The 25716-nt window shown below is 42.8% G+C and overlaps 1 protein-coding gene across 1 annotated transcript in view; it reads left to right on the top strand.

Moving 5' to 3' along the window:
* The window catches only part of LOC115650400 (fatty acyl-CoA reductase 1-like), a 105913-nt gene that overhangs the window by 24653 nt on the left and 55544 nt on the right, over positions 1-25716 (top strand). The window contains 1 exon segment of the mRNA XM_030560324.1: positions 20508-20702. Within this exon segment, the coding sequence (XP_030416184.1) occupies positions 20514-20702 (189 nt within the window). The 5' untranslated portion in view covers positions 20508-20513.

Genomic DNA, 25716 nt, shown 5'->3' with positions numbered 1-25716 from the left:
TTTGACAATGCTGACTGAGTTGTTTTGGGATGTCATGGCCTCTTTGACAACTGTGGGAATTCTCTGGTGGCTTCTGACTTCTTTTTAGGTGTGCAAACACTAAAGTTTGGGGTATGACTGAGTGGGAGTGTAGTGATAACATTGTCATGGTCTTGGCAAATGCTTACGTCAGCCTTACTTCAAGACCTTCCTAGATCCTGTTTTGATAGTTATCCAGAACCAAACAGATCCATTTGAATTTCAAGGCTGGAGATATAAATACTGTCCAGCTACTGGATCAGTGCATTGTTGGTTTGGGCTAGGGGTTCTCAAACTGGGAGTTGTGACCCGTCAGGGGGTCACAAGGTTATTATGTGGGGAGTTGTGAACTGTCAGCTTCCACCCCTAAATCACGCTTTGCCTCCAGCATTTATAATAGCGTTTAAACCTAAAAAAAAGCTTTTTAATTTATAAGGGGGGGAGGGGATTGCACTCAGAGGTTTGCTATGTGAAAGGAATTGCGAGAACCACTGGTTTAGGCCATCCCTCCTGCAGATTACTGTGGTTTACACTTTGCCTATGAGTTGACCTTGTGGGGAAGAAGGCTAGAATGCAATGGAAGAAGATGCATTCTAAATCTAAAAAACTACAGATACCTTTTACATGCTGTTCTGTAGTTGTAGGAAGCCTAGATTATGTTCCTTTGGCTAAATGCAGTTAGTAGAATCAATGATGGGCTACTCAAGTGATCCAGATGGCCTTAGCTTGGTGGCAGAGTATTGTTGTGAAGAGTTTCTGTTCTCCTCTCCTACCATGAAGATTTATTTCACAGTTGAGGTTATATCCATTGACTAACATTGGAACAGAAAGACAACATGCCACCCCTCTTTGGAGGAGTTTTGCTGACAGAAGTTTAGGATATACTGGTGGGTTTTGTCCAAATAAAATAGATCCTGGACCCTCAGGATTAGTGAAAGCATGTGGACCAATTATTGAGATTCATTAACTTCCCTTATAGACCAACAGATTTATCTAGGCATAAGCGTTCATGGGCTAAAACCCACTTCATCAGATGCCTGGAGTGGAAAATACAGTAGTATTATAGTAGGAAGCTATATATAGCAGTACATGAAATGATGGGAGTTGCCTTACAAATGGGGGGTCGAGACAAATCAATTAAAGTAGGCTATTATCAACAGAATGAAAAATCATTTTGTAGTGCTAATCAGGGTGACTCATTTAAAACAGTTAACAAGAAGGTGTGAGTAACAGTAGGGGCAAATTAGCATAGGGGGGAAATTAGGTGGGTTTTTTTTTTCTATTCTTGTAGGGACCCATCCACTCCCAGTTTTTATTCAGGCCTAATTTGATGGTGTCCAGTTTGCAAATTAATTCCAGTTCTGCAGTTTCTCATTGGAGTCATTTTTTTTAAGGTGTGTGTTTTTTGTTTGTTTTGCTTTTTAAGAATTGCCACATTTAAGTCTGAGACTTTTCATGTACTGCTGTATATATCTTCCTACTGTATTTTCCACTCCATGCGTCTAATGAAGTGGGTTTAAGCCCACAAAAGCTTATGCCCAAATACATTTGTTAGTCTGTAAGGTGCCACAAGTTCTCCTTATTGTTTTTGCTGATACAACGCTATCGCTCTGGAACCTAACTTCTCTTTGTGAGAACAAAATATCAACCACAGCAAAACATGTTGTGACCCAACCCATGCTCAGACTCATCTGACAATAACCTTGTCTGGCCACATTGGAAAGTTAATGAAAAAGCATTGGCTGGCCAATTTATCTGAATCCCTTTAGTTTCTTCATTACTCGTTAGTCTAGCACCACACCTCAATCTGCCATAGATTGCGTGTTTTAGTATTCTTGCAAGGTAACATGGTTTAAGGCTGGTGGGTGGTAATTTTTTGGTTTTTTTGTTCTGTTGTTTTTCTTCTCTATAATCATTTGTCCTTACCCAATCGGGGGCTATGTACACCCGCCATCCCCATGTGCATCCTTATAATATGATTGTGTGGTATCCAATGCAAAGTTTGTCATGTTGGGTGTCTTCGGAAGGCTTATGATACACTGAGCATTGTTATAGTAATGTTATAGGTTGTAATTTCATGTATATAGTTATGAGGCTGAAAATGTGTCCTCATGGCTTAAAACAAGCCCAGGCAAAACTCTTCAAGAGCAGAGGGGCAGTTCGCACCTCTTCAGGGCATGTATGGGACAAACCCAGTCCGGCCTCACTAGAACAAAGGACACTGGCCTAGGCAGCAACAAAAGATCTGTTGGACTCTCGAGTGAGTCACCTCCCCCTTCCCTTGGTCAGTTTGGGACTGCAATGAGGTAATGCTCACCTGACTCTGAAAGAAGGGTGTAGAGGGCAAAGCCAAGAGGGAAGAAAGACATGATAAAAGGGAGAGATGTTTGCCATGCACGCTCTCTCTTCAACCTCCATCTACAGACACCACCACCAAGCGACTGAAGTGCTTATCAAAGGGGAAAGCCTGGCTGAAGGGCAACCAGCCAGCCTGTGGTGAGAAGCATCTAAGTTTGTAAGGGCACTGAAAGTGTTAAGATCAGCTTATAATCCATTTTGCCTTTATTTCATTTGACCATATCTGACTTCTTGTGCTTTGATTTAGATTTTAAGTGATTTTATTTTTTGTAGTTAATAAATTCATTTGTTTTATTCTACCTGAAGCAGTGCATTTGATTTGAAGCATGTCAGACTCCTCTTGATCTGGTACATATCAATTTCTTTGTTAAATTGACAAACTTGTAAGCCTGCAGCATCCAGTGGGCATAACTGGACACTGCAAGACGAAGGTTCCTAGGATTGTGTCTGGGACTGGAGATATTAGCTCGTGTCATTCGGTTGCACAGTCCAAGCAGTGGCTGGCCAAAAGTGCTCACTCACGTAGCTGGGAGCAGCTTACATGCCAGAGGCTGTGCGTGAACAACCCAGGAGTGGGGGTTCTCACAGCAGAGCAAGCTAAAGGTGGCTCCCAGAGTTGAGGATTGGGGTGACCTAGCAGATTACCAGCCCAGATAATGGGAACGTCACACCTGCTACTTGTGCTTGCCAAAGCTCAGATTTTAGGTATGCTTCTAGTCTTAAATGGTCCACTTGTTAGCATTATGTACCTTTATTTCCCATCCCATCTTTCTTATACCCACTCTTGTCTCTTTTTATTGCACTTAAACTAAAACTTGAACATCTGTTGGAGCTAAACTCTTAATACAGAATTTCAAGAAAGTGTCGGACAATAGAGGGATGATCCTCCCTTTGGAACTTTGTTACTAAGGCAGCCAAATCCTTTGTGTCCAGACAAATCTAGAAAATATCCTTCTGATTCAGCAAAACACTATAAAATAGCAATGTAGATTTCAGAAGTATCTCTTATCTAGAGATTCATAGATCTTAATGTATTACAAAGCAATAAGTTAAATATTTGCTGCACTGACTGAAGAAAAACAGAGCAGCCATTATATGCCTTACAATACTACTTGCTCAGTCTTAGACACTAGAACGTTTTACTGAAAGAGGAAATATTGGCCAGGAAGCTAGACTTATTGTTCCCCATTGATCTGTTTGTTAAGTGCCTGGTGAGTTTTAATGTCCATCGGAGGTGGGCTGAAGGAACCTTTTTTGAACATTTTATTCAAAGCATCTCTGAATTTTCAGCATGGAATTCAGGCCCTGAATTCTGGGCTAAACTACACTGACATAAATTCTCTCCAAAAGTGTTCAGCAGAAGCTTCCCATGGAGGATACAGAACTACATGGTTAAGAAAAAATTGTCTTGGTCTTTTATGTGAACAAACAGTACAGAAATAGGCTAGTCACCCAACTGTTTAAATTATTTCTGCTTTAAATCAAGAACCTTTAAAAAACCATTTGTATTAAATCCTCTAAACTGTCATAATCTCTCTTCCCACTCTTGCTTGTTACTAGTTCTGTGAATAATGGCAACTGTCGGTCTGCCAGATTCCAAGTGACCCACTTCCCAGAAACCCAAGAGATACTACTTTGTAAGAATTTTGGTGTTGCACGTGCTAGATTTGACATCACTGAAGCGATCAGGAATATCTGGATGTTTGTAAAAGAAGTAGCTGTTTTATATAAATCATATGGTTAACCCAAGGAACAAAAGCACTTCTCTTTCTAGCTTAATGATGATTTTTAGCACTTTGTATCTCATCCAAATCTGAAAGGAATTTTTCAAACAAAGATGACCTGCTGCAAACAATGATGGTGGGAGCTTCTAAAAAGAAAAGGTAACAAGAATCCCTTAAGTGTTAGGCCAAAGGTTCTCAAACTGTGGTCCATGGACCACCTGTGATCCACAAGCTCTATTCAGGTGGTCCGCAGATAGTTCCCTCTAAGGTGCATGCCTGGGTGGCTGCAGACAAGAGAATGAAGGGCCACCTGCCTAATTAGTGGAACCACGCAGGTGTGACTCCACTAATTAGGTGCCTAAACCCTGGAGAAGATGCACATGTAAAGTGAGGTGGTGGCCTTGTAGGGGGAATAGAGGGCAGTGGAGTGAGAAGAGGAAGTGGGGGGAATTTGGAACATGAAGGGCTGCAGCGTCCAGAGAGAGGCGACTTTCCCCAGCTCTAGGGCTGAGGCTGGTGGGGAGAGATGGCCCTCCTTTCCAGCCTCAGCTCTGTGGCTGCCACGGTGGGGGAGATACCTCCTGCTTCTCAGCCCCAGTTCTGGGGCTGCCATGATGGGGGAAGGGGGGAGAGACTCCCCCCATCCTTCTTGGCCCCAGCTCGGGGGGCTGCCACAGCAGAGGAGAGAGGACACATCCATCACATTAGAAAGGTCAGACTACTGATATTAAAATACGAGTTGTGTGCTTTTATTTGTAGAACAGAACCCCCTCCCCTTTTTTTTCCCCTAATATAGTGCTTTTATCCCAAGTGCTTTACAATATCTATCTAATGGTGCAAACAACATTTGGAAAGATCATTAAAGGTCCGCCGAGACCCTCAGCAATTTTCAAGTGGTCCACAAAGAAAAAAGTTTGAGAACCACGGTGTTAGGTAATATTAGTTTCTTCCTTAAAATTTTTATTAATGTCAAAAATGTCATATGGCTAGCCAGTGGAATTCACATCTTTAATACAAGTACCGTCCAACTTCAGATAACCTCAGATTATTCATGAGCTGGCTTTCAGTCCCTGCATGTGCTAACGGGTATGATTTTTGCAAGCATTGTTGCAACCATAAGTATTTCTGTAACACAGTCAGTGCAAAAGTTGCTATGTACAGTGCATTTGTATTGACTCACCCTTAGCCTTGCTCAGAGCAAGTGCAATCCCTAAGCACCATGTCTCCATTAGCGTTGCTTGCTCTGCTTTGGTTCAGTGTCTGCGTAGACAGCAAGCACTGGTTTAATGTTTGCAAGGAGTACTCTCTGTGAATATGGTATACCGTGTGCAGCAAAAACAGAGACTATTTGAATTTGCTCCCTATTACGGCTTTTACTGACTTAGTGGCGCTGTACTAGTTTTAGCATTGCAGTTGAGTTATTTTAGACTTGATAAATCACTATAGGTAACACCTCATAAAACAAAATAGAGGCTTGGATGGCCACAGTCTAAAACAGTCATGCCTGGGAACTTTTTGACCTTTGCTGTCCTTTTTCTTTTCACTTTCTTTTCTAGTATCAGACTCTGTCATAAGCTGTATCTCTTGTTTACTAAAATACGTATCATTACAAAATGCTTTTTTGGAGAGATTAAAATATGTTAATCCTGTTTGTACTGGGTTCTGTACAAACAGGTGAAATCCTGTTTGAGACCTCGGGACACTACATTAGAAATAAATAGCAACAAAGGTAATTCTTACTCCCTATATAATTTAGAATCTAAAACACACGTGTACAAAGGTTTGGGGATGAGGATATAGCATTAAAGCATCTGAAGATGTTGGTGAATTAGTACAGTTTTCAGTTTTATGTTGTGATGGAGGTAGGGTAAGGAAATGGCAGAGAGAGAACTTAGAGTAAGAGAGTAGGGAAGGAAGAAAAAGATAAATGGTTACAATTCTTCACCTTCCTAGCAATCATTAGTAGGCAGGATTTTATAGGCTCAGCTGCAAAAGGGAGTGTTAAGGAGAGATTCTTGAAAAAATAATTGCTGTATTTTTTTAAGTGTTTTGCCCACTGTCATGCATAAGGGGAATATCAGAGAAATCATGGAAGTGCTTGAGGATATGTCCACACTGCAATAAAAGAACTGAGGCTGGTCTGGGTGAGCTAACTTGGGCTCACGGTGCAGGGCTATAAAATAGTTATGTAATTGGGGCCCTCCCTCCTTGCAGCCCCAGAGCTCAGGCTATAGCTGAATCCAAACATCTACACTGCAGTTTCATAGCCCTGCAGACTGAGCCCCATGAGCCCAGGTCAGCTGACCTGGACCTGCCGTCGGTCTTTTATTGCAGTGTAGTCTTACCCCATAGGAGAAGATGGGGAAGGTAGGAGTGAAAGCAGGAATGTTGGACATAATGAGTCACTTGATAAGAAACTTTTGCTTTCATGCAAAGCTGAAAGGGGAAATGACTAAAGGTCAATGGGCTAGTCATTTTTCTTTAAGTTCATAGTAATTAAGGATGAGGGTGTAGCCTCAAGTTACTATTAGACAATATTGCCCTCTGCCTTTTCAAGTGAACTTATTCAAAAGCTTACTTGCTCCAAGTTCTTTCCAGTATGAAATCTACCAGATGATAACTTGGTCAAAATAATTGTCCAATTGGAGATTTAAGTGCTGTTCTGTTCAGGGACCGTCACAGGTGTATGGGTGTGGCTTTAGGTGCTTCATATAGTCCTTTAATGTGTACAGTGCAAGAATTCATATTCTCATTCTCAGCTCTTGGATAAGAATCTTTAGCAAATAATTAACAAGCCGTATGCCTTGCTGCCTGAAACTTCTAGAATTGAAACCTAGCCTACTCAGGTAGCTGGACTGCTTGCTAGAAATGACTTGGCTCATAATTCAATACAAGAGGAGGCTCTGAGGAAAAGCACTGTAGAATATTGTTGGACAGTGACTTCAGTATCAAGGATACTGGTGGTGTGGCTACATGGCTTGATATTGATATAAGAATATTATTTAGTCACCTACCTCACGGGTATTGTGAGGATTGTAAAGAATCTTGAAGATGGAAAGCAGGCATAATTATCACTATAGTGCTAGATCAGGGGTTGGCAACCTGTGGCACGCATGCCAAAGATGGCACGTGAGCTGATTTTTAATGGCACGCTATGGCTTGCCGGGACTCCAGTGTGCCATTAAAAATCCTGCCAGCTCGGCAAGCCGCAGGGTGCACGCTCCAGGGCCGAAGTGTCTGGCCGAGTGCACAAGCCGCTGGCCCCTCCCCCGCCTTCCCTCCTTCCCTTGGAGCTCTGCCGCCGCGCGCACAGCGCTCAGGGAGCCAGGGCTGCGCACTCCCGCAGGGCAATGTTTGGCTCTGCAGGGAGGGAAAGACGCTCCCTGCTCATCCGGAGCCCTGCTGCCGTGTGTGCAGCATTCTGAGGAGCGGGGCTGCGCACTCCCGCGGGACAGCGTATCTGGCTCTGCTTGGAGCCTCGTGGTAAGGGAGCCGGGGGGGAGGGGTTGGATAAGGGGTGGGGGCAGTCAGAGGACAGGGAGCAGGGTGTGTTGGATGGGGGTGGGATCCCAAGGGGGGGTGGCTGGGGTGGGGGTCTCTGGAGGGGGCAGTCAGGAAGCAGGAGGGTGGATGGGGCATGGGAGTCCCGGGGTCTGTTAGGGGGTAGGGCGTGGATAGGGGTCAGGGGACAAGGAGAAAGGAGGCTCCTGGGGAGGGCAGTTAGGGTGGGGGGGGTCTCTGGAGGGGGTGGTCAGGGGACAAAGAGCTGTGGGGGTTGGATGAGTCGGGAGTTCTGGGGGGGAGCTGTCAGGAGGCTGGGGTGTGGAGAGGGGTTGGGGCAGGCAGGGAGCAGGGGGGGTTGTATGGGTCCAGAGTTCTGGGGATCCTCTCAGGGGGCAGGGAGTGGTTGGATAGGCATGGGAGTCCAGGGGGTCTGTCTGGGGGCGGGGGTGTGGATAAGGTTAGAGGCAGTCAGGGGACAAGGAACAGGGAGGCTTAGATAGGGGATAGGGTCCTGGGGGGCAGTCAGGGAACAAGGAGCATGGGGGTTGGAGGTTCTGGGGGAGGCAGTCACCCAGCCCCCTGCCCTGAGCCCTGCCCCCAACACACACACCCCAGGCCCCTGCCCTGAGCCCTGCCCCCAACACACACACCGCAGGCCCCTGCCCTGAGCCCTGTACCTTCTTCATATGTACCCAGCCCTCTGACTCCTTCACCCCCCGCACGACCCCAGTCTGACTCTGGCACCCCCACACATACCCAGCCTCCCCCCGTCCTGACTCTTGCACCCCCACACATACCCAGCCTCCCCTCGTCCTGACTCTTGCACCCCCCTCACATGCCCCCAGCCCTCTGCCCTGACTCCTGCACCCCCCTACATCCCATGCATTCCGCATATTCCCACCCCTATCCCCACCCTGAGCACCAAATGGGAGCTCCTGCACCCTTCCCCCACATCACCACCTGCACCCCTCACACCAAATGGGAGCTGCCCAGGTAAGTGCCCACACACCCAAACCTCCTGCCCCAACCCTAAGCCCCCTCCCTCATTCTAGCTCCTGGCCAGATCTTTCACCTATGCTCAGTGCACTCCCACCCTCAGCTCAGTGCAGAGAGAGGAAGAGAATGGGCCAGAAACAGGGAGAAGGTAGGTACCCACTGTATGTGGCCAGGGCCAGGACCCCAAACTGGCAGCAGGGCGAGCGGGTCTGGCAGCTGGGATCCCGGCTGACAGGAGCTGGCGGATGGAACCCGAGCCCACTGCCAAACTGAGGTCCCAGCCGCCAGCCCCGCACAGCCTGCTGCCGGTCTGGGGTTCTGGCTGCCGGACCCTTCCCAGCTTGGGTCCCAGATGCAGGCCCCACTCAGCCCGCTGCCAGCCTAGGTGAACAGAACCCCAGACCAGCAGCAGGCTGAGCAGGCTGGCAGTGTAAGATCAACATTTTAAATTAATTTTAAATGAAGCTTCTTAAACATTTTGAAAACCTTGTTATATAATGTATAGACTTGTAGAGAGACTTGTAAAAACATTAAAATGTATCACCGGCACGCAAAACCTTAAATTAGAGTGAATAAATGAAGACTCGGCACACCACTTCTGAAAGGTTGCCGACCCCTGTATTAGATCTTCTCCCGTGTGGAAAATTATGCTGCAGTTCCTCACTATTGGAGTAGGCAGTGTCATGTCTCATGCATGTCTTAAGAGTTTACTGCTTGCAGTGGTTCAGATGAGTCATGGAACTGCAGATCAATGCTTCAGATTAGTTAGGAAAGTCTACCTTGTGGCATTCTCAGTTCCTCTTCTTCCACCTACTCTAAAACCTTCCTCTTTTCATTAGCTGTTCTAGTAAGGTAATCATTAGTTGGGTAAGAAGTGTGAGACAGCTACAAGAATAACATTCTTTGAATATACTGTTTGTGTAGATCTGCACTAACACTCCTCTTCCCCCACCAATGACTTTCTGGTTGTAATGGCTTGATACACAGTTTTGTAGTGTAGATCTTCATAGATAATTGTGTATACAAAATGCAGTTACTAATAAGTAACCTTCCTGTTAAGGTAGATATTTCTGTATTCATGGATTGTTTCATCGTAACAAAATATAAAGCCACATTGTTGCAGGCACAGAGGGTGCCGGAGGCAAGCAACAGTGGTTCGTTGCCCCGAGCGCGTAGCGCCAATAAACACACCAGGATAGAGAAGCAAGCAAAGTTTATTTGAAATCTCAAAGCGGTGCTGGGAGACTTAGCATGCCTCAGATCCAGCACCCCTACGCAAGCGGCTTCCTCCTTTTATATCCCAGTTGCTTTCTGAGAACTTTTTCTTGCTGACTAGCTGATCTCTCACTCCCCCCTCCTTTCCCATCCAGCTGCAGTATCTTTTCTCACTCAATCTTTTGTCTTCCCCTTTCCTCCCCCCTCTCCGCTGCTGAGACACCTATACTGTATCTAAAAGCGACCTTGAAACTTGCTTCAATTTAGCTCCAGTGTGTTACAGCAGGGAGCTGGCTGCTACAATTAGAAAACTAACTGCTGACATTACATTTTACAGCTCTTAACATATTAGGTTACACTAGGTTACACAAAGTGTTTAACATGGAGGAACATTGGTTTATTGAGGCCTACAGCAGGAGGGCTTCACTGACACTTGTGGTCTATCACCCTCCCGAGTTACCTAGGGTTATGCCTAGTGACACCAACAACATGTTATAGTATTTATTTTAAAGATATGCTCCTTAAATAGTAGGAGTAATTATGTTCCAGGAGCAGTGGACTGTCTGGTATATTAAACTTCACCAAATAATTTTGAAAGAGCAGAAACACACGAAGGTTGACTTTCCCAAGATCACAGTCGGAGTTAGTGAGAAATCTGAAATTAAACTCAAGATATATTTCTTGCTTCTAGCCCAGTTCTTTAGTCACTAGAACTTACTCTCTGCATCTATAACTAATTGTAAGGAGATGCTTTAAAATTTGACCTAATGTGTCAGGGTTAGTGGAATGAATGTTGAGGATTGCCTCTTAAGATTCTGACATGACTTTTCAGTTGCCATCTTTCTCCCTATGATTTCCTCCTTTGTGATCTTGGATAAATGCGAGTTAAGAAAGTCAAATAGTCTTTTGAGGTCTTTACTTCAGCCACACCTTGAGCATGCTGAAACTCAAAACAAGGGTGTGTGAGTATTATGTGACGCTTATGCTAAAGTGCTTTCTTGTAAAATCTGTAGTCTGTGTGACTTCTAAAACGTATGCTGCTAAACGGTTTATAGCAGGAAACCAAAGAATACTCTAGGTCTCTTGGATTTGCTAGCCTTTTGGTGTTGCACCTCATATAGTATCCAGCAAGTGCCCCATAACACACAGTCCTTGGATAAAGAATAGTACATACATCTACTAGGTGCAGTATACTTGTCACATCATGGTGAGATTTGTGCTTTGGAATGTATTATGATCAGAGGTGGATGGCTTATTCTTTTGCCTCATCCTATTATCCCTGTGTCCATTTCTGTCTCAGTTAAACTTCATTTGCAACAAGGATGCCTCTAGCTTTCATCTGGAAGGAGTGAACTCATAAATCCTAAATCTGGTTCTGTCCTGACTACTACGGTAGCATTGGGGAAGAATCTTTGGTTTTATCTGTAAAAGGGGGATACTACTTAATTTCGTCCAAGTATAATGGTGAGGATAGATGTCCGTACAGGATGTTGAAAAAATAATGTACTACTTAAATACTAAGTACCATAATCTAAATATGGGCCCAACCTTGTGAGTTTGGATTTTTATGTGAATTTTCCAAGTTCAGATGTGTATGCATCCAGATATCTGTTTTAATTGTAATTTTAATTCCTCCTCTCACTGACTTTGTTCCTTTTGTTCACTTTCACTTCCTTGTCTTGGTTTAGTTTCTGTAAACCCAAAGCAGAAAAAAAATCTTGGTTTTTGTTAGTTTTAATATACTTTTAAAAGTTACGTGCATTTTCCTGCAAAAATTGCAATATTTTCCAACTTTGCTTGTAAAGAAATGGCTGAAAAACTAACAGGTAATTAATTAGACATTTTCTAAATTTTGGTTTGGTAACTAGTTTAATAACAGGAGCACAGAGAATTAGACTAGACTGAATAAATTCTGTTGTGCTCTGTTTGAATCCAAGCAACTATATTTGATTGTAAGAATCTTCACTTTATTTAAAAAACAAAAAAAAACAAAAAAAAACTTCTGAGGAAAGTGTACTACATTATTAAGTATCTCTAGATAATCGGAACCTGGCTGTAACAAAAGGTGAATGTTGGCCATAAAACAGCTGATGCTGTCAACATATTGATACAGCTTGCTTGTTTCTGTTTGCTATTAAGAACTTGAAGAATAATTTTTCGTCTGGGAACTAGGATTGGCTTTGTTTGGCTTTAAATTATTGCAAGTAATAAAAAGCCATACCAAAACTAATACTGTTAACTAGCACCTGCAAATAGAACTGACTTTTTTAATAATTTAATTTAATTTTTTATTTTATTTGCTGGCCCTTCTGAAAAATCAAATTTTAGTTTTGGGTCAAATGAACTTGTTTAAATTTGAGCTTTTTAAAACAATTTTCTGTTTTTAATAAACCTGAAGTAAATATTGAATAAAAAATTAGAAAATTTTCAGTAGAGTTTGTCAAAACCAAACTTATTTATTTTTATGCCTAGCTTTTGCAGATGAAACAACTTGGCAAAATTAGATATACGTTCACAATGTTTCTGTCAGTCAATCTGCTTTTTGGCCAAAACAGTTTTTTGGCCAAAATTAACCCACCTCTATTTTCAAGTCCTCAATTTTTGTGTGTGAGGGGTTGGGGTGGGGAAGTGTTTCAGTTATGTGAAGCTGTAATTCTGTTGTCTTCCTGAAATATATTAAAGGATTCAACCAAATGTTTGCCCAATGAGTGGGACACCTATTGACTCCCAACAGGTTCAAGATTGGACTACAATTGTTGTAAACAAAGTCTGAGAAATATTGTGATAGTGGGTATGTAGGTAGGAACAAGAATTTTAGTTGATCGTTGAAAAGGTTCGTGTATCTCTGAAAACCGAAGCAAAGCACTTCCGTGCTATCCTGTGAGTACTATGCAGTTTGGAGTAACACTTTACCTTTCACAGCAGGCCCCAGGTTTTGTTCTTTTCTTGGGGAATTCTTTAGTGCAATTTTTGTGAATTTTCCAAATCTTTGGCTTGTATGCATGTTCCAATACACAAGTGATATTATTGTAAGAAATTACTACATTATCTTTGAGGTGTAAGTACTTATTCTTGTTTTTGCAGGTACTTATTTAAGGCCATATCTACACTGCACTTTCGTTGTTAAAACTTTTGTCACTCAGAGTTGTGAAAAAAACACACCCCGAATGACAAAAGTTTTGGCTACAAAAAGCACTGATTTGGCTGCTGCAGGTGCGGCCTGAGCCCGCCGCCCCGGGGACATCGGCTGGCCCCGCTGCAGGCAGCGCCAGCGCCTTATGGGGGAGCTGGGGTGACCGCGGCCCTGCCAGTACAGCCTCCGCCTAAGAACCCCCCCCCCAGGAAATTGGCAGGGGCCCGGCCCCTTTGTGTATCTCGGGCTGTTTGTGGCGCCCATCACCCTGAGCGCCTCTGACAGACAGTGGCAAGGAGTAGGCAATCCATGGCACCTGTGCTGAAGGCGGCAGTGGCCCTTGCACTGCCCGGCTCCTGGCCACCAGCCTGGGGGGCTCTGCATTTTAATTCTGAGTGAAGCTTCTTAAACGTTTTACAAACCTTATTTACTTTACATACAACAATAGTTTAGTGACCGATATATATTATAGACCAGGGGTTGGCAACCTCTGGCACGCAGCTCGCCAGGGTTGGCACTCTGGTGGGCCGGGTGATTTGTTTGCCTGCCGCGTCGGCAGGTTCGGTGGATTGCGGCTCCCACTAGCTGTGGTTTGCTGCTCCAGGCCACTGGGGGCAGCGGGAAGTGGTGCAGGCCACAGGATGTGTTGGCTGTGGCTTCCTGCTGCCCCCTTTGGCCTGGAGCGGTGAACCACGGCCAGTGGGAGCCGCAATCCCCTGAACCTGCTGACGCGGCAGGTAAACAAACCGGCCCGGCCCGCCAGGGTGCTTACCCTGGCGGGCCACGTGCCAGAGGTTGCCAACCCATTATAGACTTATAGAAAGAGACCTTCTAAAAAGATTAAAATGTATTACTGGCACGCGAAACCTTAAATTAGAGTGAATTAGAGGGTTTGAGCATTGGCCTACTAAACCCATGGTTGTGAGTTCAATCCTTGAGGGGGCCATTTGGGGATTGGTCCTGCTTTGAGCAAGGGGTTGGACTAGATGATCTCCTGAGGTCTCTTCCAACTCTAGTAATCTATGACTGTGCTTTGTTGGTGGAACCACTCTCCCACTGCCCCTTGTTCAGGGTGGCTACATTTTGTCTCCAGGAGAGCTCTCTCCGGGGACAGACGCTACACTGTGCACCATATAAGGGCACAGCTGTAGCAGCACAGCTGCGCCATAGTAAGGTGCTCAGTGTAGACATAGCCTAACATTCCCTGCCCTCTTTGTGCTTTTTGGTATAAGGGACTTTGCTGCGACAGGGAGGTATACTGTCATAGTCATTGAAGGTCAGAAGGGACCACGAAATCATCTAATGTGACCACCTTTATCACAGGCCACCAGCACGCACACACTAATGCCAACAGCTGAAATTAGACCACAGTCTTACTGCCCACTGAACACTATACTATTATATACCAAGACAGAGAATAAAAGAGACCGAAGTGCACCAGTGTCTGAGGCTACCCTATCCACTGTCTGATTTCCTGGCCTCTGATGCTTCAGAGGGAAGAAGACCAGGTGACCTCCCCCTAAAACTTATTCTTGCGGGCATTGAGGGGAATCCTTTCCTGACTACTGCAGGTAACTGTCTGAAGCCCTGAAGCATGAGCTTTAGGAAAATAAGTTATAAACCAGGAGGGACCTCTAGGGCTGTTGAGCCTGTCCTTACCATCACAAGCAACCCCATCATACAGTTAAATTCATCAGTTTGTCCAGCTCTTAAAAAGTGAGGAGTTGTGTAGGCAAACAACTAGGGGAAGGGGCTTGTTCCAGAACCTCACTCTTGTTTGATGGTTAGAACCTTCTTCTAATTTCCAGCCTGAATTTGTTCATGGCCAGTTTATATCCATTTCTTCTTGTGCCTGTATGGCCCTTTAGCTTTAATAGCTATTCACCCTTCTTGCTGTTTACACTTCGCCCACATGTATTGATGGAAAGTAATCATATCCCCTTTCAGCTGCTTTTTTTGCTAAGCTAAACAAGCTGAGCTCTTCCTCTCTCGTCATAAGATAAGCTATCCATCCCCATAATCATCCTAGTAGCGCTTCTCTTCAGCTATTCTAATTTGAGTTAACCTTTCCTGAACATGGGTAGCCCAGAATTGTACACAATATTCAAGGTCTTACCCAGTTTCTTGTACAATGGCATTAATATTTGTCTATCTCTACTGGAAATACCTCACCTGATGCATCTCAGGATCACTTTTGCCTTTTTTTGCAGCCGCATCACGTCAGTGGTCTGAATTCAGCCAGTGATTGAGCAGTGTACCCAGGTCTCTTTCTTCCTCTGTTTTTCTTCCAACTGATGAGCCTTTAATTTGTAGCAGAAATTCTTAGTATGAATCTTTTAGAGCCAGCAGCTGGCATACCTGGGTCCTGTTTTCACTGAACATTTTTCAAGTATCTACATGTGATCGTGTATTAATGATCTGAACACAAGAACAGCCGTACTGGGTCAGACCAAAGACCCATCTAGCCCAATATCCTGTCTTCCGACAGTGGTCAATTCCAGGTGCCTCAGAGGGAATTAACAGAACAGGTAATCATCAAGTGATACATCCCCTGTCGCCTATTCGCAGCTTCTGGCAAACAGAATCTAGGGACACCATCCCTCCCATCCTGGCTAATAGCCATTAATGGACCCTATCCTCCCTGAATTTATCTAGTTCTTTTTGGAAGCGTGTTATAGTCTTGGCCTTCACAACATCCTCTGGCAAAGAGTTCCAAAGGTTGACACTGTGTTGTGTGAAGAAATACTACTTTTTGTTTGTTTTAAACCTGCTGCCTATTAATTTCATTGAGTGACCCCTAGTTCTTGTGTTATGAGAAGGAGTAAATAACACCAGTCATGATTTTATAGACCTCTATCAGATACCCCCTTAGTCTCTGTTCCAAGCTGAAAAGTCCCAGTCTTATTAACCTCTCCTGATATGGAAGCCATTCTATACCCCCAATCATTTTTATTGCCCTTTTCTGAACCTTTTCCAATTCCAATATATCTTTTCTGGGGATGGGACAACCACAGCTGCATGCAGTATTCAAGATGTGGGCATACCATGGATTTATATAGAAGCAATATATTTTCTGTCTTATTATCTAGCCCTTTTTTAATGATTCCCAACATTGTTTGCTTTTTTGACCGCTGCTGCACATTGAGTGAATGTTTTCAGAGAACTGTCCACAATGATTCCCAAGATCTTTCTTGAGTGGTAACAGCTAATTTAGACTTCATCATTTAATGTTTATAGTTGGGATTGTGTTTTCCAATGTGCATTACTTTGCATTTATCAGCATTGACTTTAATCTGCTATTTCATTGCCCAGTCATCCAGTTTTGCAAGATCCTGTTGTAGTCAGCTTTTGACTTAATTATCTTGTAGTTTTGTTTCACCTGCAAATTTTGCCACCTCACTATTTACCCCTTTTTCCAGATCGTTTCTGAATATGTTGAATAGGCCTGATCCCAGTAAAAACCTTTGGGAGACATCACTATTTATCTCTGTGCATTCTGAAAACTGATCATTTATTTCTACCCTTTGTTCCCTAGCTTTTAACCAGTGACAGAGTCCTGTGGCACCTTATAGACTAACAAAAGTATTGGAGCATAAGCTTTTGTGGGTGAATACCCACTTCGTCAGATGCATGGGTTGATGGATTTCCACTCCACATGGCTAAATGCAGTGCCTTGCATGGTGCGTCTGACAAAGTGGGTTTTCATCCATGAAAGCTTGTGCTCCAATACTTCTGTTAGTCTATAAGGTACAACAGGACTCTCAGTCTGGATCTGTAAAAAGTGACAAACATGGCTGCCCCTCTGATCTTTTAACCAGTTACCAATCCATGAGAGGACCTTCCCTCTTATCCCATGACCACTTACTTTGCTTGAGAGCCTTTGATGAGGAACCTTGTCAAAGGCTTTCTGAAAGTCCAAGTACACTATACTCACTGGATCCCCCTTGTCCACATGCTTGTTGACTCCCTCAAAGAATTCTAGTAGATTGGTGAGGCATGATTTCCCAACAAATTATGTTCATCTGTGTTTGATGATTTTGTTCTTTACTAATAGTTTCAACTAGTTTGCCTGGTACTAAAGTCAGGCTTACCAGCCTGTAATTGCTGGGATGAGCTCTGGATCCCTTTTTAAAAATTGGCATCACCTTAGCTATCTTCCAGTCATTTGGTACAGAAACTGATGTAAATGATAGGTTACAAACAACAGTTAGTAGTTCCTTCAGAACTCTTGGGTGAATACCATCTGGTCCTGGTGTCTTCTAATTGTTTAGATTTGTTCCATAACCATCTCTAATCTCACCTCAGTCTTGGACAGTTCCTCAGATTTGTCGTGTGAAAAGAATGGCTCAGGTTTGGGAATCCCCCTGAGATGTGAAGACAGATACAAAGAATTAATTTAGTTTCTCCGCAATGGCCTTATCGTACTTGAGTGCTCCTTAGCGTCTTGATCGTCCAGTGGCCCCACTGGTTGTTTAGCAGGCTTCTTGCTTTGGATGTGCTTAGCAATTTTTTTTTATTACTACTTTCTTCGTCTTTGGCTAGTTATTCCTTAAATTCTTTTTGGCCTTCCTAATTCTATTTTTACACTTCATTTGCCAGAGTTTATGCTCCTTTCTATTTTTCTCGTTAGGATTTTAACTTCCACTTTTTAAAGGACGCCTTTTTGTGTCTCACTGCTGCTTTTACTTTGTTGTTTAGCCATGGTGTCACTTTTTTGGTTCTGATTATGTTTTTTAATTTGAGGTATACATTTAAGTTGAGCCCCAATTATGGCGTCTTTAAAAAGTTGCCATGCAGCTTGCAGAGATTTCACTTTTGACACTGTACCTTTTAATTTTGGTTTAACTAACTTCCTCATTTTTGTGTAGTCCCTCTTTCTGAAATTAAATACTCCAGAAGCCTAGCACTGTAGCGTTTTCCCTGCCACAGGGATGTTAAAGTTAATTATGTTATGGTCACTCTTACCCAATGTTCTAGCTATAGTCACTTCTTGGACCAGATCTTGCTCTCCACTTGGGACTAAATCAAGAATTGCCTTTCCTCTTGTGGGTTCTAGGGCTAGCTGCTCCAAGAAGCAGTCATTTAAGGTGTCAAACTTCATCTTTGCATCCTGTCCTGAGGTACCCAGTCAATATGGGGATAGTTGAAACAGTCACTATCACCATCCTGGTGAGGTGATCGGTAATATATCTTATCTGCTATAATCTTATTATTAGAGCATGGAATTATTATACATAGAGAGTCTATGGTACCGTTTTGGTTCATTTAAGATTTTTACTTAATTTGTTTTTATACTTTTTTTCCATACATAGTGCCACTCTCCCACCAGCACAACTGGTTCTGTCCTTCCGATATATTTTGTACTCTGGTATTACTGTGTCCCATTGATTATTCTCTTTCCACCAAGTTTCTGTGATGCCAATTATATCAATATCCTCATTTAATACAAGGCACTCTAGTTCACCCATCTTATTATTATCTTCTAGCATTTGTATATAAGCACTTTAAAAACTTGTCGCTTTTTAGCTGTCTGCTGTTACATGATGTAATGGAATGGGACTTCCCCCCCACCCCCCGTTCAACTGTTTTTCATCAGATCCTACCTGTATTTTATAATCTTCCATCCTCTCCTCCTTATTGGGACACAGAGAATCTCCATTAATAGATCCTCCCCTAAGGGATGTCTCTGTCTGAACAACATGCTCCTCTGCACCTGTTGGCTTTCCACCAGTCCTTAGTTTAAAAACTGCTCTATGACCTTTTTAATTTTAAGTGCCAGCAGTCTGGTTCCATTTAGGTTTAGGTAACGCCCATCCCTCCTGTATAGGTTCCCCCTTTCCCAGAAGTTTCCCCAGTTCCTAATACATCTAAGCTCCCCCCTACACTATTGTCTCATCTACACCTTTAGACCCTGCAGTTGTCTGTCTAACTGGCCCTGCGTTTGGAACTGGAAACATTTCAGAGAATGCTACCATGGAGGTCCTGGACTTCAATCTCTTACCTAGCAGCCTAAATTTGGCCTCCAGGTCCTCTCTCCTATCCTTCTGTATGTCATTGGTACCTACGTGTACCACGACCACCAGTTTCTTACCAGCGCTACACACAAATCTATCTAGATGTCTCAAGATCTGCAGTCCTTGCACCAGACAGGCAAGGAACCGTATAGTTCTCCCGATCATCACAAACCCCGCTATCTATGTTTCTAATGATCAAATCCCCCATAACTATTACCTGTATCTTCATAATAACTGGAGTTCCCTTCCCTGGAAAGTTATCCTCAATGTGAGAGGATACCACGACATCATCTGGAAGGAGGGTCCGAACTATGGAATTATTTTTCTGCTCCAGTTGGATGTTCTCCTTCCCCTCCTCAACAGCACAATGGCTGTCAGACTGGAGGTAGGACCATTCTACGGTGTCCTGGAAAGTCTCATATATGTACCTCTCTGTCTATTTTAGCTCCTCCAGTTCAGCCACTCTGATCTCCAGAGCCAGTACACAGTCTCTTAGGGCCAGGAGCTCCATGCACCAAATGCGCACATACACTACCTGCCCATATCATACATGCTTTATTCAGTGCAATAAACTGAATAGCCCCCACTCTGTTGCTGGACTTCTACCTGCATTCTCTTTTTACTCCTGTAGCTCATTCCTTTGATGTTTAGTTTTTGTCAGGGGGTGGTTTTGGCTTTAAGTTTAAAGAATGTTAAGTATATCTAGCTGCCCCCCCCCCCCCAACAAACTTACTTGAAGGGTCATGTAAGTGCTCCTCCTTCAGCTTGAGAACTCCCTTGCAGAACTCCCCTGTTAGCCGCTCCTGTTCACTAGCTCCTCCGGCCGCTTAGGAGCGGGCTTCCTGAGTAGCCCCGCCCCCTGGTTAAGGATTGATGCATGCTAAAGGACTTGGGGATCAAAACCTCATTAAGAAGCTCTCAGCCTTGCCTGGCAGGCTGCTAGGTTCAGCACACAGTTCCCCAAACAGAGCACGTGACCAGTCCAGCAGCAAGGATACCAAAAACACGCACACTACAGACAACAAACTTACCTTAAACTTTCTGTAGCAGCCACCCAGTTTTTATTGGTCCTATAAGTGGTTAATTAAAGTGGGTATATACACTTTTTGTTTATATTGTACAGTCTCTTTAAAACTCCATCTATCTAGCTCTGCAAAGCAAGTGGCTTATTTCACTCAATGAAAAAAGAAAATATTGTTGGCTAAATACTTAGAGCCAGTTCTGAATAACCAAAAACTAAGGGAGAAATTGGGATGGGGCAGAGGGAGAAATCTTGAATTGTGCAAGTGGCATGGATCCAGATCGTGTAAAAGATGTAAAAGGTATTCTGTGAATTGCTTCTAAAACCTATGGCATTTGCTTAAACTTAATACCCACTTGTGTAAGAAGGAAGGGGATACCGATAGATAAAGAATGTGGTCCGTGAGCTTCTACTTTCAACCACAGGACTGAATGTTCATATCTTTGCATTATAATGAAGGAGGTACAGATCTATAGGCCTGCATAAAGTGAGATTTTTCTAATATATTCTTATTAAACTTTAAGGTCATAATGGTATCCATCCCTGAATACTATGAAGGAAAGAATGTCCTCCTCACAGGAGCTACTGGCTTCATGGGAAAGGTGCTTCTGGAAAAGCTACTAAGGTCCTGCCCTAAAGTGAAAGCAGTTTATATATTGGTGAGACATAAAGCAGGACAGATGCCTCAAGAACGAATGGAAGAAATGATCAGCTGTAAGGTATGTCTCTGGAAGCTTTGTGTTAACTGACTAAAGAAGTGATACAAACCGTTTTTCCCCATTATAAAGAAACTTGTGAAATAGTGAGCAACCGTCAACATGTTGGAACAGGTTTTTTGCTGTACAAACTTCCAGATAACTGACTGCTGTGGTATTGATAACTAAATATCAGGATTGCATTGACTTGTAACAAATTTAAAGGAAAATAGACGTCTCCCTCCTGGAGACAGAGGGACACATACAGCAGATGAACATAATTAAGCTTGTTTTCTGCCATTTAAACTTGCGGACAGATACACATTCTTTGAATGTCATATACCATATTATATGCTTTGTTTTTTAAAGTTCTGCTGATGACTTTTTTTGTGCTTTGCATTCAAATGAAAAGCCCAGTGATAAGTTTTACAGTGAGGGTAAGAGGATGTACATTTCAAGTGGAGTGTCTTGCCCACTTTCAGCTTTGTTAAAAGGTCTTGTTTTTAATGCAGCTATCTTGTATGTTAGAGTACAAAGCAGTGTTGAAATGTCAAATGGTTGTCATGTAAATGACTTGTGTTTTACAGTCTGCTAATAAAATGTGTAGTCACCTGTAGGGAGATAGTGTTTTCCCTTATGGATAGAGCATTGACCACTGACTCAGGAGACTTGTGTTCTAGTCCCAATTCAGCATCTGGCCTGCTGTATGCCCTGGGACAAGTTACTTCAGCTCTGTGTGCCTTAGTTTCCCTATCTTTAAAATAGGGAGAAAAATCCCTTCTTTTTAGAGTGCTTTGAGGTCTACTGATAGAAAGCACTCTAAGAGCTAGGTAGTATTTATTATTATTATTATTATTAGAGCTTCCCCAAGGTGAATTAGCTGGAAGACGGTGTGAAAATATTGGAGAAGATGTAAAATTAAATGTGTGGTTTACAGTGAAATTAAATTACCCTTGTCTACAGTTTCTGTACCACTTAACTATTGTAGTTTAGAAATATGGTCAAATTGGTGCAACCCCTTAGTGTGCATGAAGTTATACTGTATGGAGGAGGTGCTTATCAACATAGCTTATTTCTTTAAACTTACCAAAATAAGCTATGCCCATATTTCAAAATATTCTCAGTAGATTTTTTTATAATAGAGTTGTGGAGGTCTAGCACCCCACATTTCCCATGAATTTTGGTTGGTTAGTAATCTACATTACAGTGTGAGCCTACTATGAAACCTCTTTTCAATTTTGGAATTTCAGTGATTTCTCTTTGACAAAGTAACTGTTAATATTTTGCTACCCTAGGTACCTGGTGCTTTGGGCTAATGAAAGTAAATAATGCTGGAGATGCTGTTTAAAAGTGCAAAGTTTCAAAAAGTTCAGTGAATAGATTGTTGGATCTGGAATAGATCTGGGCAAGGAGAAGTCTGGAGATATATGTGAGAAGGGAGGGACAGGCGGTAGAAACAAAAATGAAACCATTTGAACAACATATTTCAGAAGTCTTGATCTTTCTGGGTGTAGCCTTCATTGATTTGAGTTCTACCATACTATTCTCTCACTAGAAAGGAAAACCTATAATGGCAGCAGGCTGTAAGCAGACCCAGTTTGAGTCTTTTATCTCATCGATCTCCAAGTTGTGAAGAACGTGTATTAAGGTTATAACAACCAACAGGAATGCACTTTTATGTAGAAATCCATGATTAAATAGTCTTCCTGACTAGTGATTTAAATCAAATCAACCCTGGTTGGCTGGCAGAGTTCTCACTTGCACCTCAGGAGGCTTGGACGTAGCAATAACTGGCAATATAGTAGTATCTGACCTCATCCTAATATCACCTGGCATCTCCTCTGTGTCCAGCACAACTCCACATTTGTACTCCTGTTCAAACACTCCCATGAAGCCTTCCTGTCTTCTGTTACACCACTGTTCTAGGGACTGCTAACAGTAAATGGTATACATTACCTGGGACAATGAGTCACATTTTGAGAGCTAAGGTAAATTGCTCTGAGGAACTCCTCAGAGCAAGGATCAGTGGATTTTAAGAACTTAAGTTTCCCCAGCGTTGCTCCTCTTCCTCCTCCTTGCTGATGTCCATATCTTGGGAATAGATGTAGTACTCTAATTAGTTGGGCAAATTTATTTTGTCTGAATCTCTTCTCTCCCCCCCCAAATAAATAAATAAATAAAAGATCTCGGGTTAAATAAAACATTTCATTAACTTGTGTCTAGTTTACATTGTTGTGGTCAAAACAAAACTTGAGAGATGCTGAAATACAGCACAACTAAATATTAATAGAAGCAGAAATAAGAATTTGGGCGTGTCCTCTCCTACCTCCCAGGTGACTGCATAAAGTCTCAATGAATGTATATCTATATATTTATACAAAGTAAAATAGCTTCAACAGGAGAGACTGGGACACCCACCCCAGAATACCATATAACCTGGTGGTTAGGATGTTCAGGTAGGATCAGGGAGTCCTGTGTTCAAATCCTTGCTCCAGAGTGGGGATTTGAACCTGGGTTCCCCATATCCCAGGTGAGTGCCCTAACTGCTGTGATAAAGGTTATATCAAGACACAACCAATAACAACAAGCTTGAAATGAAATGTTTTTTAACTTTTTTCAATTCACTGAACCTTAAGTTCAGTTCAGATTGAATTGAACAACTTTCAATCTTCCAGAACTGCCAGCAAACTGACAAATCAGTTATTCACACAGTTCTAACTGTAATCTCCCTGAGGGACTCCCTAGGGAAGCAATTGGAAAGACCTGAGTTAAGACTCTGTGGGGCTGTCGTGTATCAGGCATTATCTTAACAGGTGTTTTGAGTTTGCTGGATCCCACAGGTTTGTGTTTTGGCTGTCAACTTCTGCATTCTGGAAGGTTGCAAGGTACTTGCAGCTAAACAGCATTGGCTCCCTTGTTTATGAACTATTTTTTGTTAAAGAATTTCCTGTCTAGAGAGAGTAGTGGCAGCTGGGAGGAATGACTGAAGGACCCTTCTTAAGAGGGCTTCCGGGACACACTTTGCTGTTTTAGTTGGGATTGGTCCTGCTTTGAGCAGGTGGTTGGACTAGATAACCTCCTGAGGTCCCTTCCAACCCTGATATTCTGTATTTCTATGATTCTATGACTAGTGGCTTCCAGCCTCTCCCTGCCCCAGTACAGTTGGAGGGGTTATGGGAAGAATCATGGGACTGGAAGGCACCTCAAGAGGTCATCTTAATCCAGTCCCGTACCCTCATAGCAGGGCTAACTACACCTCTACCCCATTATAACGCCACCCAATATAACACTAATTTGGATATAAAGCAGTAAAGCAGCTCTTGGGTGGGAGAGCGAGGGGGGGCTGTGCACTCCGGTGGATCAAATCAAGTTCAATATAATGCGGTAAGATTTTTTTTGGCTCCCGAGGACAGAGTTATGTTGAGGTTGAGGTGTATTATCTAGATTATAGACCATTCTTGATGGGTGTTTGTCTAATCTGCTCTTAAAAATCTCCAATGATGCATATTCCACAAGCTCCCTAGGCAATTTGTTCCAGTGCTTAACCACCCTGACAGGAAGTTTTTCGTAATGTCCAACCTAAACTGCCCTTGCTTCTTGTCCTATCCTCAGGTTATGGAGAAAATTTTTTCCCTTCTTCCTTGTAACAACCTTTTACGTACTTGAAAACTCTTATCATATCTGCGGTCAATCTTCTCTTCTCCAGACTAAACAGACCCAGTTTTTTCAATCTTCCCTCATAAGTTGTGTTTTCTAGACCTTTAATCATTTTTGTTGCTCTTCTCTGGACTTTCTCCAATTTGTTCACATCTTTCCCGGGATATGGTGCCTAGAACTGGATAAAATACTTCAGTTGAGGCCTAATCAGCACCGAGTATAGAGGAAGAATTACTTATCGTGTCTTGCCTACAACACGCCTTCTAATACATCCCAGAATGTTTGCTTTATTTGCAAGTGTTACACTGTTGACTCATATTTAGATTGTGATCCACTATGACCCCGGATCCCTTTTCTGCAGTACTCCTTTGCAGGCAGTCATTTCCCATTTTGTATGTGTGCAATTGATTTTTCTTTTAAGTGGAGTATTTTGAATTTGTCCTTATTGAATTTCATCCTGTTTACTTAGACTACTTCTCCAATTTGTCCAGATCATTTTGAATTTTAATTCTGTCCTCCAAAGCACTTGCAACCCCTTCCAGCTTGGTATCATCTGCAAACTTTATAAGTGTACTCTCTATGCCATTATCTAAATCATTGATGAAGATTTTGAACAGAACCGGACCCAGAACTGATCCCTGCAGGACCCCACTGGATATGCCACTGATAACTACTCTCTGGGAACAGTTTTCCAAACAGTTATGCAGCCAACTTACAGTAGTTCCATCTAGGTTGTGTTTCCTAGTTTGTTTATGAGAAGGTCATGCAAGACAGCATCAAAAGCTTTACTAAAGTCAAGATATGCCACATCTACTGGTTCCCCTCTATCCACAAGGCTTGTTACCCTGTCAAAGAAAGTTGTTAGGTTGGTTTGAGACAATTTGTTCTTGACCATGCATGCTGACTATTGCTTATCACCTCATTATCTTCTAAATATTTGCAAATTGATTGCTTAATTATTTGCTCCTGGTACTGAAGTTAAGCTGACTGGACAACCTGGGGAATTACAGACCATATGTCTTTAGACTGGCACTATATTTGCCTTTTTTGAAGTCCTCTGGATTCTCTCCATCTTCCAGAGATAATCACTGATGTCTCAGGTATCTCCTCAGTCAGCTCCTTGAATATTCTAGGATGTATTTTATCAGGCCCTTGTGACATGAAGACATCTAACTTGTCCAAGTAATTTTTAACCTGTTTCCCTATTTTAGTCTTTGATCCTACCTCATTTTCACTGACATTCACTATGTTAGATGTCCAATCACTGCTAACCTTTTTGGTGAAAACTGAAACAGAAATGATTTAGTACTTCTGCCATTTCCACATTTTCTGTTGTTGTTTGTCTCTCACCCCTTTCCCCTGCCCCAATTGAGTAATGGGC

This window comes from Gopherus evgoodei, chromosome 4, assembly GCF_007399415.2.
Source record: "Gopherus evgoodei ecotype Sinaloan lineage chromosome 4, rGopEvg1_v1.p, whole genome shotgun sequence".
Taxonomy (NCBI): Eukaryota; Metazoa; Chordata; order Testudines; family Testudinidae; genus Gopherus; species Gopherus evgoodei.
Note: the sequence above shows the minus strand (reverse complement) of the source record. Positions and strands in the feature narration are given on the sequence as shown.